Source organism: Hemitrygon akajei, chromosome 6 (genome assembly GCF_048418815.1).
Source record: "Hemitrygon akajei chromosome 6, sHemAka1.3, whole genome shotgun sequence".
NCBI lineage: Eukaryota > Metazoa > Chordata > Chondrichthyes > Myliobatiformes > Dasyatidae > Hemitrygon > Hemitrygon akajei.
The window spans coordinates 93,981,188-93,996,442 of NC_133129.1; the positions used below are offsets into that span (position 1 = coordinate 93,981,188).

Below are 15,255 nucleotides of genomic sequence, written 5' to 3' on the forward strand. Positions count from 1 at the left end.
AGCCTCTCCGAGGGCAGCTGCTTGAATTAGTGACTCTCCAAGGGAAGCAACTAGAACCAGCAGCCCTTCATGTCACATGTACTTTGAAATATACAGTGAAATGTATCGTTTGTGCCAACGTCCACCATACCGAGGATGTGCTGTGGGCAGCCTGTATGTGTCACCTTGCCTCTGGCACTATTGTAGCATGCCCACAACATATTAACGCTAACCCAAACGTTTTTGGAATGTGGGAGGTAAATGAAGCATCTGGAGCCCTTGCGGTCGCAGGGAGAACATATGAACTCCTTATCGACATCGGCAGGAATTGAATAAAATCACTGGCATTAAAAGCATTACACTAAGCACTATGCTGACGTGCCACGCTTTCTAGGAAGGACCAATGACTCCAGACCCACAGCTGTGAAGTTTGGAGACCACCATAATCACCTGCTCCAAGTCACCATGGGAAGGGACAACACACACTGGCTTCACACAGGACAGATACATTCAGTCAGTGAATAGAGAAAACATACAAGTTAGGGGCAGTGGAATACTGGGGACCTCAGTTTCTCCACACAATTAACCCCTGACAGCTCAGACACAGCATGGGAAAGTACATAGAACTATGATGCTGTGGCCATTACTGAGACTTGGCTGTCACATGGTCAAGTATGGCTTCTGGATTTTCTGGGGTTTAGATGCTTCAAAAAGGGACAGGGAGGGGGTGAAAGATATGGGGAGTAGTGTTACTAACTCAGAAAGGAAGGACATTGTGGAGGGATCGCCTACTGAGTCAGAAACAGGAAGGGAGAAATCACTCTATTGGGAGTGTTCTCTATTCCCCACAACAGCAGAGGAACTGTAGAGCATATCGAGAGGCAGATTTTGGAGAGGTGCTTAAATAATAGGGTTGTTGCTATGGGGGCTTCAACTTCCCTAATACTGATTGGCACTTCCTTTGTGCAAAGGTTTGGATGGGCAGAATTTGTTATGTGTGTCCAGGAGAGATTGCTGTCACGATATGGAGACAAGCTGACAAAAGGAGAGGCCATTCTGGATCTGGGGCTAGGTATTGAACCAGGTTAGATGTCAGATCTCTTGGTGAGTGAGCATTTTGGAGACTATAACCACAACTCTGACCCTTATTATAACCTTGGAGAGGGATAGGAGCAGATGGTATTGGGAAGTTTTTAAATTGGAGGGAGGAGATATATGATATTAGGTGTGAATTTGAGAGCATGAAATGCACTCGGGGAAATTCACAATAGAAAATGTGGAGGTTGCTTAGGGGAACGTTTGCATGGGTTCTGGGTAGGTTTGTCCCACTGAGGCAGGAAAAGATAGCAGGAACTCTAGTCAAGAGGAAGAAAAAAGCTTACTTAAGGTTTAGAAAGCAAGGATCAGATGGGGCAGACTCTTCAGAGTTAAAAGGTAGCCAGGAAGGAACTTAAAAATGGACTTAGGAGAGCTAGAAGGGAGCATGAAATGGCCTTGATGAGTTAGATTAGGGAAGAACAGGAGGATGAATGGAGTGAGGGTAGGACTGATCAGGAATAGTAAAGGGACCATGTGCCTGGTGTTAGAGGAGGTAGAGGAGGCCCTTAATGAAAACTTTGCTTCAGTATTCATCAGTAAGAAGGACCTTAACGTTTGAGAGGACAGCATAAAGCAGGCTGATATGTTGGAACATATTGACGTTAAGCAAGAGGATGTGCAAGAACTTTAAAAAAAACACATTAGGATAGACAAGTTCCTGGAGCTGGACAGGATATACCCCAGGTTACTATGGGAAGCAAGGGAAAAGATTGCTGAGCTTTGGCAATGATCTTTGCAGCTTCACTGGCCAAAGGAGCAGATTGGAGAGAGGCAAATGGTATTCCTTTATTCAAGAAAAGAAGGATAACCATGGGAATTATAGACCACCAAGTCATACTTCAGTTGTGGGCAAACTATTGGAGGAGATTCAGAGACAGGATTATGAGAGGCAGATCATGCTTAATGAGGATTTAATTCTTTGAGGATGTGACGAAGCACATTGATGAAGGCAGAACAATAGATGTGATGCATAAGGTGTTTGATAAGGTTCCTCATAGTAAGCTCATTCAGAAAGTTGTGAGGCATGGGATCCAGGTAAAGCTGGCTGTGCGGATACAGAATTGGATTGTTCATAGAAGACAGAGTGTGGTAGTAGATGGAGTGTATTCTGCCTGGAGCTTGGTGCTCAGTGGTGTTCTGCAGGGACCCCTGCTCTTTGTGACTTTTACGAATGACTTGGATTAGTAAGTGGAAGGGTGGGTTAATAAGTTTGCAGTTGACATGAAGGTTGTGGCATTGTGGATAGTGTAGAAGTTTGTCGTTGGTTACAATGGGACATTGACAAGATGCAGAGCTGAGCTGAGAAGTGACAGGTGGAGCTCCAACTGGAAAAGTGTGAAGTAATTCATTTTAGAAAGTCAAATTAGAAGGCAGAATACAGGGCTAATGGCAGGATTCTTAGTGGTTTTGAGGAACAAAGGGATCCCGTAGAGTTTCTGTGCAAATTGATAGGGTTGTGAAGAAGGCATATGGTGTATTGGCCTTCATTAGTTGAGGGATCAAGTCCAAGAGCTGTGAGGTAATCTGGCAATTCAATCAAACCCTGGTTAGACCACACTTGGAATTTTGCATTCAGCTTTGGTCACCTTATTATAGGAAGGACGTGGAAGCTTCAGAAACAGTGAAGAGGATATTTACAAGGATGCTGAACAGATGACAGAACATGTCTAATAAGGAAAAACTGAGTGTATCAGGGCTTTTCTCTTTGGAGTGAAGGAGGATGAGAGGTGACTTAATAGAGGTGTACAGGATGATAAGAGGCATAGACTGAGTGCATAGTCAGATATTTTCCTCAGGGTGGAAACAGCTAATACCAGAGGGCATAATTTTAAAGTGACTGGAGGGAAGAACAGGGGAAGGAGGTCGTCAGAGGTAAGAGTGGTAGGTGCATGGAACACCCAACAGTATTTGAGGTAGAGCCAGATATGCTTTAAGAAACTTTTAGATAGGTACAGGAGTGATAGAAAAATAAAAGGGAGGGGCGGCTATGTAGGAAGGAACAGGTTAGATTGATCTTAGAGTAGGTTAAAAGGTTGGCATTGTGCTGAAGGGCCTGTACTGTGCTGTAATATTCTATATTCTATAAATCAGTGTGTTGAAGCAGAGTACATTACAGTGCCGAGTTTCGTTGACTTTGAAGTCTCTCAGGACACCCCAAGTTCACTCCCTCCATTATAATTATGGCTCTGAAACAGGTGATTTTGGGTCCTACATGGTCACTGGACTACATCCCAATCACCTGCACTCTTCCTACATGCTCTTCCCTCCCATCAGTTGGTGTTGTTCCTTTCTGCTCCTCGGGTGGCAACCTTGCTGTTTCTTTAGCACTTCTATCTGTTTTTTATGAGGCCGAGTTGCTAGCTCAATGCTCAACCCAGCGTGGATGGGAAGCGTGCAAGGAGCCGGCTGGATGCAAACCTGGGACCACTCACCTAGAAGTCTGGTGGAGATGCCACGGCATCACCAGCCATCAGGCAGAATGTATAAAAGCCTGAAAACACATACCAACAGCTGTTATAAGACTGTTGAATAGTCCCCTAGTATGATAAAATGGACTCCTAACTTCAATTTATCTCATTATGGCCTTGTGCCTTATTGTCTGCTTGAATTGCACATTCTCTGTAACTGTACCACTTTATTCTGCACTCTACTATTGTTTTTTTTCCCCTTGTACTACTCAATGCATTGTTGTAATGAAATCATCACGTGCAAAACTCAGTGAACTGGTTTATTATCACCATGTACCAATTTAGGGTGGCAAGGTGGAGATACATCTCTAACAAAGAAGATGTAAGGCACTCCTTCCGTCCACTAGCCTTCAAGTCACACTTGGGCAAGGTGTAACACCCACTTAGCCCCTCCGCCCCGGTCAGGGTCATGTAAAGCCATGGGAGCAGGTGGTGGATGGTCGCACGAGCAGCCGGTGCAGATCACAAGTCCTGGTTATGCGACCACTGACATCAGGCAGATAATCTTTGAAGAGCATTGATAATGGCTGGGGTCACCTATCTTGGAAAGACACTGCCTAGAAGAAGGCAACGGCAAACCACTTCTGTAGAAAAATTTGCCAATAACAATCATGGATAAAACCATGATCGTCCATGTCATATGACATGACACATAATGATGATGATCATGAACAGTTTATTCCTCACTTTGTCTAAAGTGGTTCCTGTTACCTCACTAGACCAACATCTGACTCAAGGACTGTGCTTCTAACAGTGATGATGATGACATCGACTCAGGCCTGAGAGGCCAGCGTCAGGCATTTTCATGCCTTACAAGGCGCAGAACGAAAGACTGTGTGGCATGCCACTCCTCACATGGACATTTTGCAGTATTTTTTCTTTATTTTACAAGGCCGAGTTGCGAGCTCAACACTCAACCCGGCACGGATGGAAAGCGTACTCGGTAACAGCCCAACTGGTTTCAAACCCGGGAACTTCCGTTCCGGAGTACGGTGCTAATGTTACTGCACCACCAACAACAGTGACAGTGAGACATCATGAATCTGTTACCTTTTGCTCTTTATCCTGACCTTGAGTACTACCTGTGTGGGAGCCTGCACAAAGAGCTGTAGGTCTCTAAGACTTAAGGGTCTACCGTCCTGTGATCGCTTGGGTTTCCCTGAGGTGCTCAAATTTCCTCCCAATCCCAATGACGTGCAGGTTGCTGGGTTAACTGGCTGCTGTTAATCATCCTCTGGTACGTAGGTGAGGAGCAGAATCTTAAGGGGAAGCCAATGAAAATGTGGGGAGGGTAAAAATGAGATTGATGCAAGATCATCATAAATTGTAGGTCAGCACAAACTTAGTGAGTTGTTTTCATGATGTAAATCTCTATGACTCTTCCTGCAGATCTCAAATGGGTTAATTTAATATCGGAGAATGTATACAGTATACAACCTGAAATTCTTACTCTTCACAGCCATCCACAAAACAAGAAACCCCAAAGGATGATAGAAACATAAGAATCCCAAAGGCCCCCTCTCCCTCAAACACACAAGCAGCAGCAGAAACATCGATCCTCCTCCTCCCTCAACTTGCACCAGAAGGACTGACACCTCCCCACAACCCTCCCACTGTGCAAGCAATAGCAAAAGCCACCACCCCCACGCCCCAAAGAGATCTTGATCTAGAGTCCATCAGAAACTGCAGTCTGTAACCCAGGCAGGCTAAGCATTTTGGCAATGAGATATTAGTTTCTCATTGGTTAATGCCTGTGATGCTTTGTTAGTTCTCCCACCCCCACTCTGCAACACACTCCTTAACACTCCACAAACTAATCCAGAGGCTGCCTGGATCAGCATATCATGAGGGAAGGTTGAGCCAGCCAGGGCTATTCGCTTTGGAGCAAAGGAGGATGACAGGTGACTTGATAGAGGTGTACAAGATGTTAAGTGGCATAGATACAGAGGACAGCCAGGGACTTTTCCCCCAGGGCAGAAATATGTGGGTGCATAATTTTAAGATGATTGATGGAAAGTAGTAGGGGGATTTATTTATTTATCTATTTATCTGTTAATTGAGATGCAGAATGGAATAGGCTGTTCTGGACACCGCTCAGCAATCCCCCAATTTAAAAAAAAAATCCTAGCCTAATCATGGGACAATTTACAATGATCAAATTAACCTATCAACTGGTACATCTTTGGACAGAGAGAGGAAACCAGAGCACCTGGAAGAAACCTATGCAGTCATGGGGAGAAAGTACAAACTATTTACAGGCAGCAGTGAGAATTGAACTAGGGTAAAGCACTGTGCAAACCACTATGCTACTGTGCCATCCCAGAGGTAGGTTTTATTTTAAAAACACAGAGAGTAGTAGGTCCATGGAACATTCTGCCAGGGGTGTTGCTAGAAGCAGATACATTAGGGACATTTAAGACAGCCTTAGGTAGGACATGGATGGAAGAAAAATGGAGGATTACAATACTGTCTTAGGCGCATATATATTGCTAGGGTGATCAATCAACAATCAGTTTATTGATTATTACAGAATGTCTCTCTGGTGCTTCTCCATTTCAATCTTTTTTTCTTGATTTAAAATAATGATAAATACAAGTCAGAGGAGAAGTTATCGCAAATACATATTTCAATAATAGTACAAAGGAATATACACTGTCAAAATCATATATAGTATAATATTAAGCTAATATAAAAAAAGAACCACAACTCCTCTTAACAGCTCATAGAAAAAAACTCAAAAATTTCTATTATTGAGAGAGAAAAAAACCCCACTAAAACAAATAATATAAATATATCTAATGCACAATTTTTTAGATATTTACAAGTCAGGAATTTTTTTTATATACGCCATTTGTTACCGAATTACCCATTTGCTCATTTACCAAATATGATAAATGTTATCTTTCAGCTTAAACCATTTCAAAAAGGATTTATGGCCATTATATATAAACAGCTATTGAATTTACAAATGATGTCTCTGGTGCTCCTTGCTTCCTCGCCTTTCCCTCCCACTTTTCCCAACCAAGACTCCCCTCTCCCTGCCCCTTCCCACTCTCAGTCCACAAATGTCATGAACTTTGTTTTATTTCTGCGACAGCAGTACAGTGTAATACATAAAATTTAGTACACTATTGTGCAAAAGTCTTTGGCACCCTAGGCACAATATTGTGGGCTGAAGGGCTTGTACTCCGCGAGTTCACTGGAGGCTGGAGGATGGAGACAGCCTGACGTGGAGTTGGAGGACTGTATGTGTATGTGTTTAGGAATGGGGCTTGTCTTGCTGGTGTAGTTTTGATGCTTGTTGTATTCTGTGTTGTTCTGCTGAGCATTGTAGGTATACTATGCTGGCACTGGAATGTGTGGCAACACTTGCGGGCTGCCTCCATCACGCCCTGGGGTGTGTTGGTTGTTACTGTAAACAACACATTTAATTGTATATTTAAATGTAAATGTGATACATAAAAATGAATCTGAAATCAATGCTCTACTGTTCTATGTTCTCTACTGAGTAACTGTGTCCCTTTGGACCAGACCCTGTAATACAGCTAACTGAGTCAGTAGCACCCACTCCAAGCGGTAGAACAACAGACACAGAACTACTTACACTGCCGAAATATTTGTCTAGAAGCTCCACGTAACGGTGGATGAGCTCCAAGGTCAGGAGTTCATTGTCTTGGTCTTCAATTGCACAGCAGAAGTACAGACTAGCATATCTGGACAAAAAATTTCAATATTTTGATCATTTATGAAGCTTTTCTTAAGGTTATCCATCTCTTTCTCCCCCCACTTTCTTACATACAACCACTACAAATCTATGTGCATATTTGTATGGACATATGTAAATGCATATACATACAACTAGGTGTGCATAGATAGTTATACCTGCACATTACATACAGGAAAATATACAGCTGCACATACATGTGTATTGTCATACTTTTGCTTCTACATACACTTGTATTCCTCCAAGAAGACCACAACCTTGTTGTTGGGTTTGGGTTTGGAGGCTTGCATACCTCCATGACATGGAGAGCTAAACTGGCTGGAGTCAGGGCTTTATGCTTTGGCTCTTCGTAGGGTCACCACTGCCAAACAGGCCAGACTAAGAGTCATCTTTTGGTCCTCTAGATTCTGGTTTTCAGCTCAGGGCTAAGAACCCCGAATGGTCAAAAAAAAACTGTTATGGAACCAGCAATAAAGAATCCTTCCATATTGACAGTATAGACAGACAGATATGGAGGACATCCTTTGCTGCCCTAAACACCAGCGGTGTAACAGGCAGCAAGTTAGCTAAGTAAATAGACTTGTATTGTGGACTCTCACGTTTCTGATGTGTTCAGTATAACTGTCCAGTCTGAGTTTTGAGGTAGGAAACATCAACTGAAAACAAGGGTACTTACAAATGGCCAGCATGAAACGGTAACAATTGTAGATGCCCAGAACAAGACAAAAAAAAAACACAAACCAATCCTCCTGAATTATACAGCAACAAATTGACCTTGCAATTTATTCTCAGTAACTGGAATTTCTCAGTGTTCAGAATAAGCCTTGCACAAAATAAAAATACTCAAAAGATCATACGCGAGAAAATCTGCAGATGCTGCAAATCCAAAACAACACACACAAAATGCTGGAAGAACTCAGCAGGTCAGGCTGCATCTATAGAAAATAGTAAAAAGTCGACATTTCAGGCTGAGACCTTTCTTCTCATCATAGAAACATAGAAAACCTAGAAACATTGAAATGCACAATACAGGTCCTTCGGCCCACAAAGTTGTGCCGAACATGTCCCTACGTTAGAAATTACTAGGATTACCCATAGCCCTCTATATTTTTCTAAGCTCCGTGTACCTACCCAAAAGTCTCTTAAAAGACCCTATCATATCCGCCTCCACCACTGTTGCTGGCAGCCCATTCCACGTGCTCACCACCGTCTGCGTAAAAAACTTACCCCTGACACCTCCTCTGCATCTACTCCCAAGTAGGTACAATCAATCATGGATTGATGTGATTGGTTGTCTATCATATCTGATGATGATAGGAAACCCGTGTACAGAGTTTTTTTTAAGTGGAAAAGCCGTTGCACTGGGGCAGTTCCACTCTCTCGGCCATGGAAGTCTGGGTCCAATGCTACAAGTAGTCATCACATCTAGGGGCTTCAGTGGTTGACCATGACATCTTCTGTGCCTTGCCATGCTCTTCGCTCTCCACGAACCTTTGCAGAACCACCTTCCTAGCCATTGAATCTCACTCTTAATAACACTGGATGCCTAATGTCTTTGCTAAGAAGAAATATGACCGGGCTTCCTAAGTAGGCCAAGAATCTAGGAGAGACAGGAACAACGCACAAAACACTGAAGGAACTCAGTCAGGTCAGGCATCACCTATGGATGGAAAGGAATAAATGTGCCAATGAAGGGTCTCGACCCTACATGTTGACTGCCCCTTCCCTCCATAATAGACCTGCTGAGCTCCTCCAGCATTTTGTGTGTGTTACTCAAAAGTTTCTATTTACTTTATCGTGATCATTCAATTCTTCTACACTGCTGCACCAAGCTACTTGATCCCTAGCAGGGAAACTGATAGATTTCAGTGTTCCAGAGTTAGTGAGGAAGAAAATTAAAATCAGTCAGTATAATGGTTTTTCACTTTTTTGAGGGCCAACATGAGAATGAGTCAGTTCTGAATAGCTTTAGCAGTCAAGGTTACAGTGTTATAACTTAAGATTAGCTTTATTTGTCACATGTATGATACTGTACAAAAGTCTTCAGCACATATACTATATAGCTAGGGTGCCTAAGACTTTTGCACAGTATCATACATGCAGCAGAGAGTGAATTTGTAAATCTGGCAGGAGCAAAGGATATTGCAAATGACAAGGATGGAGCACTGCGGGACAGGTGTGGAACAGGAGGCAGGGAAGGAGTGGCAATGGGCAGGGAGGTGGTGGCACAAGTGCAGACCCATCCAGCCCTAAGACACCAGGGAAGGTCATTTGAATCCAAAAATGGTTTTTTATCATTACAGAATGTCCCTCTGGTTCTTCCCATCCCCTCCCCCTTTTCCCAACCATGATTCCCCTCTCCCTGCCACCTTCCCTCTCTCAGTCCACAATAGAGACCCATATCAGAATCAGATTTATCATCACTCACCTATGTCATGAAATTTGCTTTTCTTTTGGCAGCAGTACAGTGCAAAACATAAAATTATCACAGTAGTGTGCAAATGTCTTAAGCATCCTAGCTATATATATGTGCCTAAGACTTTTGCACAGTATATGTACATTGAAACATACAGTGAAATATATCCTTTGCATCAAATCAAATCAGCTAGGATTGTGCTGCCAAGTTCTGACGTGCTTCCAGTGCCAACATAGCATGCCCAGAAATTATTAACTCTAGCTGTCTTTTGGATATAGGAGAAAACTGAAGCACCCAGAGGAAATCCACATGGTCACACAGGGTAAAATTACAAACTCCTTACACAAAGTGGTGCAAATTAACCCCGGTCTTACACTAGCACTGTAATAGTGTTACGTTAACTGTTACACTACCATGTTGCCTCACAGTGTTGAGAGTGGATATCTGCTGGATTGAGTGGTATTGAGAGGGCATACCATGGAATTACAGAGGAAAAAGGAAGAGATGAAGTCCTGGGGTCAGAGGAAGAGAGGCTGAAGATTTATTCATCACAGATATTGCAAGACTCTTCACAGCATTTAAATTGTTGTAGAACTTGCCATAGCCAAACAACTCCCTGCCCTTCCTTGGTCTATCGTTTGTCACCACTCCCCAGTACACCAATCACCTCAGACTCCTAACTCACTAATACCCAATCTCCTCATTATACTGGCCATCACCCCTCTCCAGTCACAGTCCTGATCCAGCGATCTGGAAGAAGAATATGCCAGCAAACAACATGACAAAGGGTGACATCCACCAGATGGTTCACAGGACTATTTCTTTCACCTCTTTTATGTCATGTTTTCCTTGTAAATGTGGTTCTGCTGCTCTTGGAATCTGTGATATACATTTTGGTGGTGCGTTTTCGGGCCGATTGAGCAATCTGGCACTTTGGTGTCTCTGAGAGGGCTTTGAGCAGCCTCGAGCCAAGAAGCCTGGAAACGGGCATGAGGCTATGAGCAATTCCATTTCTTGCCAATCTTGCCCATTAGAGTGTTAAGGAACATTGAAATTACTGAGGCGAGTGCAGAAGGTGAGCAGGTGTTCAGTGCCATCTACCAGTCTCTTGCTTACTGCTGCCCAAGGAAGCTGGCTGCATATGATGTTCTCTCTCTCTCTCTCTCTCTCTCTCTCACTGCTCCTGAAGGAAGGTCCTTGCGTTCAAATGGTCTCTCTCCCTCAATGCAGTTGAAGGATGTGCCGGACTTCTGGGTCTTTGCCAAGGTTTAATCGACATGGTGTGTGGATTGGACTCTGTAGTTCACATTATGATATGTTTCTGGTTGTCCCTTTTTTGTTGCTGTTTTGGGGGATGTTGATCATGGCAGCCTGCAGATAATGAACTGAGCTGAACTGAATATGGACTCTTTCGATTTTGTGTTTTACATTCTGCGCTCTTTGCTAATTTTTTTGTTGCCAATTTGTTCAATTTTTTTGCGCGGGGGGAGGGTCTGATATCTTTCTTTGAACGGGTTTCATGTTTTTTCTTTGTTTTGTTGCTGACTGTGGGGAAGGCGAATCTTAGGGTTGTATACCGCATACATACTTGTATAGATGTACTTTGAACCTTTGAGTGTCAACCAGGAGCACTAGCAATTCTTTTTCTCCCACAGGTAACACTCGACCCTTAGTTGATGCTTAGTAAGGGTGACAAAGGTGACAAAAGAATGGGGTTGACAGGGATAATAAATCAGCCATGATCGAATCGGCTGAATGGCCCAATTTTGCTCCTCTGTCTTTTGGTCTTATTAGATTGTGTCGATTCAGAATGCCGTTTGTCTGGATGAATCTCTCCAATATTCCTGCTGGGATCAGCCGCCTTCTAACCAAGGGAAGGGGCAGAGTGGGGCTTCGGATTCCTGTTGCCCTAGAAAGACAGCACCTCAGACAGCGCTGTGCTTGCTTGATGCTGTTCTGTGAGCACAGATTGGGCAGTGCAGTGCAGTGTTTGTATAGGGGCACAAACCCACAACCCTGAGGAGGAACAAGACCAGAAAGAAGTGCAAAAGAAGACGAGGAGTGGTGGGTGGAGCACAGGGGCTCCGTGCTACAAGTTGAGCACACTGAATGCTCAGCCTGTGAAAGCTCTGCCAAAATGCAACTTAAAATGAAATGCAGAAATCAATGCTAGTGGAGCAATTAGGATATACTTCCCATCTCTGTCAAGCTTCACTGCTTCCCTTCAAATCCCCCGCTGGGACAGAAAAGTGCCACAGGCGGAGAGAGATATCACTGTCTGATCAATAATTGCTGGAAAGATGTGGTAAGAATTTCTTAACTGCTGCACAGCAAAGCTAAACCTCTCATCTCGCTCTGACATAGATCCAGACCAAGGCTGTTATCTCCTGGAGATGGGCACACAACTAGGCTGGGGCTGAACAGCCGCTCGAGGACCTAGCTGACCTGCATCTTAACTTTAGCTACCTACCTGCCAGTTTAATACCCCCCACTTCCCAGGTCTATTTGCTTGATTTGTGATTGTCACAACCCACTGGATGAAGAACAGCATCTTGACATCTGGCTAAAACTACTGCCTCACAGCTCGTGATCTGGGTTCAATCCAGAATTCTGAAGCTTTAAGTGAACGTGAGAGTGCATGGACCAAGAAAAGAGAGAGTACAATAGAGTGAGACAGTGTGAGTTTATTTTAGAGAGAGAGAGAGAGATGGGGGAGAACAGAGAGCGCATGCAAGAAAGAGATGGGGGGACGGAGAGCGGTGTCAGATTGTAAGAAAGAGAATTTGTTGAATGCCTATGAGATGGCTTTTTATAACAGCTTGTGCTCGAGCCTACTTGAGGAAAAGGCCATCTTAGATTGGGGGCTGTATAATAACTCAGGTCTTATTAGGGAGCCCTTAGGAACCCTTAGGAGGCAGTGATCATAATATGATTGAATTCATACTGTAATTTGAGAGGGAGAAACGTAAGTCACATGTAGCAGTATCACAATGGAATATAGGGAATTACAGAGGCATGAAAGAGAAGCTTACCTGGTGGATTGGAGGGGGATACTGGCAGGGATGACTGAAGAGGTGACTGAAGTTTCTGGGAATATTTCACATGTGCAGGATAGATATATGTCCCATAGAAGTAGTTCTCAAATGGCACGGCTAAACAACCACAGCTGACAAGGGAAGTTAAGGACTGCATAAAAGCCAAGGAAAGGGCATATTGTGTACAGTTCTGGTCACCAAATTATAGGAAAGATGTCAACAAAATAGAGAGAGTACAGAGAAGATTTACTAGAATGTTACCTGGGTTTCAGCAACTAAGTTACAGGGAAAGATTGTACAAATTAGGTCTTTACTCTTTGGAGCGTAGAAGGTTGAGGGGGGACTTGATAGAGGTATTTAAAATTATGAGGGGGATAGATAGAGTTGACGTGGATAGGCTTTTTCCATTGAGAGTGGGAGAGATTCAAACAAGAGGACATGAGTTGAGTTAGGGGGGCAAAAGTTTAAGGGTAACACGAGGGGGAACTTCTTTACTCAGAGAGTGGTAGCTGTGTGGAACGAGCTTCCAGTAGAAGTGGTAGAGGCAGGTTCGGTATTGTCATTTAAAGTAAAATTGGATAGGTACATGGACAGGAAAGGAATGGAGGGTTATGGGCTGAGTGCGGGTCAGTGGGACTAGGTGAGAGTAAGCATTCTGCATGAACTAGAAGGGCCGAGATGGCCTGTTTCCGTGCTGTAATTGTTAAATGGTTATATGGCATATAATGTGGCAAAAGTGAGTGGGAAGTCAGATGATTGATAAGTTTTTAAAATCCAACAAAGGGCAACTGAAAAAGCTATGAGAAGGGAGAAGATGAAATACGAGGGCAAACTAGCCAGTAATATAAAGCAGCATACTAAAAATGTTTTAAAGTTATATAGAGAACAAAAGGGAGGCAAGAGTTGATATTGGACCACTGGAAAATTATGTTGGTGAGGTAGTACTGGGGGATAAAGAAATGCAGATGAACTTAATAAGTATTTTACTGTCTTTACTGTGGAAGACACTAGCTGCAAGTCAGAAGTCTGTGAGTGTCAGGGAGCAGGAGTGAGTGCCATTGTATTACCAAGGAAAATGTGCCAGGCAAACTGAAAGCTCTTAAGGAAGATAAGTCACCTGGACCAGATGGACTACATCCCAGAGTACTGAGAGAGGTTGCTGAAGAGATAATGGATGCATTGGTCATGATCTTTCAAGAATCTCTTAATCCTGGCATGGTCCCAGAGGACTGGAAAATTGCAAATGTCACTCCACTCTTTAAGAAGGGAGGAAGACAAAAGAGAGGAAATTATAGGTCAGTTAGCCTAACCTCAGTAGCTGGGAAATTGTTGAAGTCCATTATTAAGGCTGAGGTTTTAGGTTACTTGGAGACTAATGATAAAATAAGTCCAAGTTAACATGGTTTCTGCAGAGGGGAATCTTGCCTGACAATCTATTGGAATTCTTCGAAGAAGTAACAAGCAGGGTGGAAAAAGGAGAGGCAGTGGATATCATTTACTTAGATTTTCAGAAGGCATTTGATAAGGTGCCTCACATGCTTAACAAGATAAAACCCTACAGTGTTACAGGAAATATACTGGCATGGATAGAGGAATGGCTGATGCAAGACACAGAGAATGGGAATAAAGGGGAGCCTGTTCTGGTTGGCTGCCAGTGACTAGTGGTGTTCCTCAGGGATCAGTATTGGGACCGCTACCTTTCACATTGCTTGTCAGTGAGTTAGATAATGAAATTGATGGCTTTGTGGCAATGTTTGCAGATGATACAAAGATAAGTGGAGGGGTAGGTTGTGCTGAGGAAACATTGTGATTGCAGCAGGATTTAAGACAAATTAGAAGACTGGGCAAAAAAGTAGCAGATGGAATGCAGTGTCGGGAAATGTATGATATCTAAATGGGGAGAAAATTCAAACATCAGAGGTGCAAAGGGACTTAAGGGTCCTTGTGCAAGACTTCCAGAAGGTTAATTTACTAGTTGAGCCTGTGGTAACAAAAGCAAATGCAATGTTGGCATTTATTTCAAAGCGAATAGAATATAAAAGTAAGGAGATAATACTGAGCCTTTATAAGACACTAGTCTGGCCATAGTTGGAGTATTGTCAACAGTTTTGGAATGTTTCCTCTGGAGAGGGGCATCAGAACCTCAAAATTGAGGGGTGACCTTTTAGAACAGAACAAGGAGGAATTTTTTTTAGCCAAAGAGAGCTGAATCTGTGGAATGCTCTGCCACAGACTGTGGGTATATTCAAAGCAGAAATTGATAGATTCCTGGTTGGTTGGGGCATCAAGATCGTGTCGTCCAGTATTAGCCATTGCCGCCCTAGGAAAAAGGTGCTGGCTATCCATCCCACCAACAGTATGCCTATTATAATCCAAGGCACCTCTATTCAGTCACTTCCCGTGCTCCTTCGCTCCAAAGAGCAAAGCCTAAGCCTGTTCAACTTTTTCCTCAAAAGACGTGCTCTCTAATCCAAACAGCATCCTGAAGGAGGATCCTGGCCTGAAACTTCAACTGTTTACTCTTTTCCATATATG

At 43.3% G+C, this 15,255-nt stretch overlaps 1 protein-coding gene across 1 annotated transcript in view; it reads right to left on the minus strand.

Annotated features, from left to right (window-relative positions):
• LOC140729292 (AP-1 complex subunit sigma-1A) overlaps positions 1–15,255 on the minus strand; it is a 105,204-nt gene that overhangs the window by 11,900 nt on the left and 78,049 nt on the right. The window contains exon 3 of the mRNA XM_073048897.1: positions 7,150–7,258. Coding sequence (XP_072904998.1) covers positions 7,150–7,258 — 109 coding nt within the window. The remainder of the gene's footprint in view (positions 1–7,149; positions 7,259–15,255) is intronic.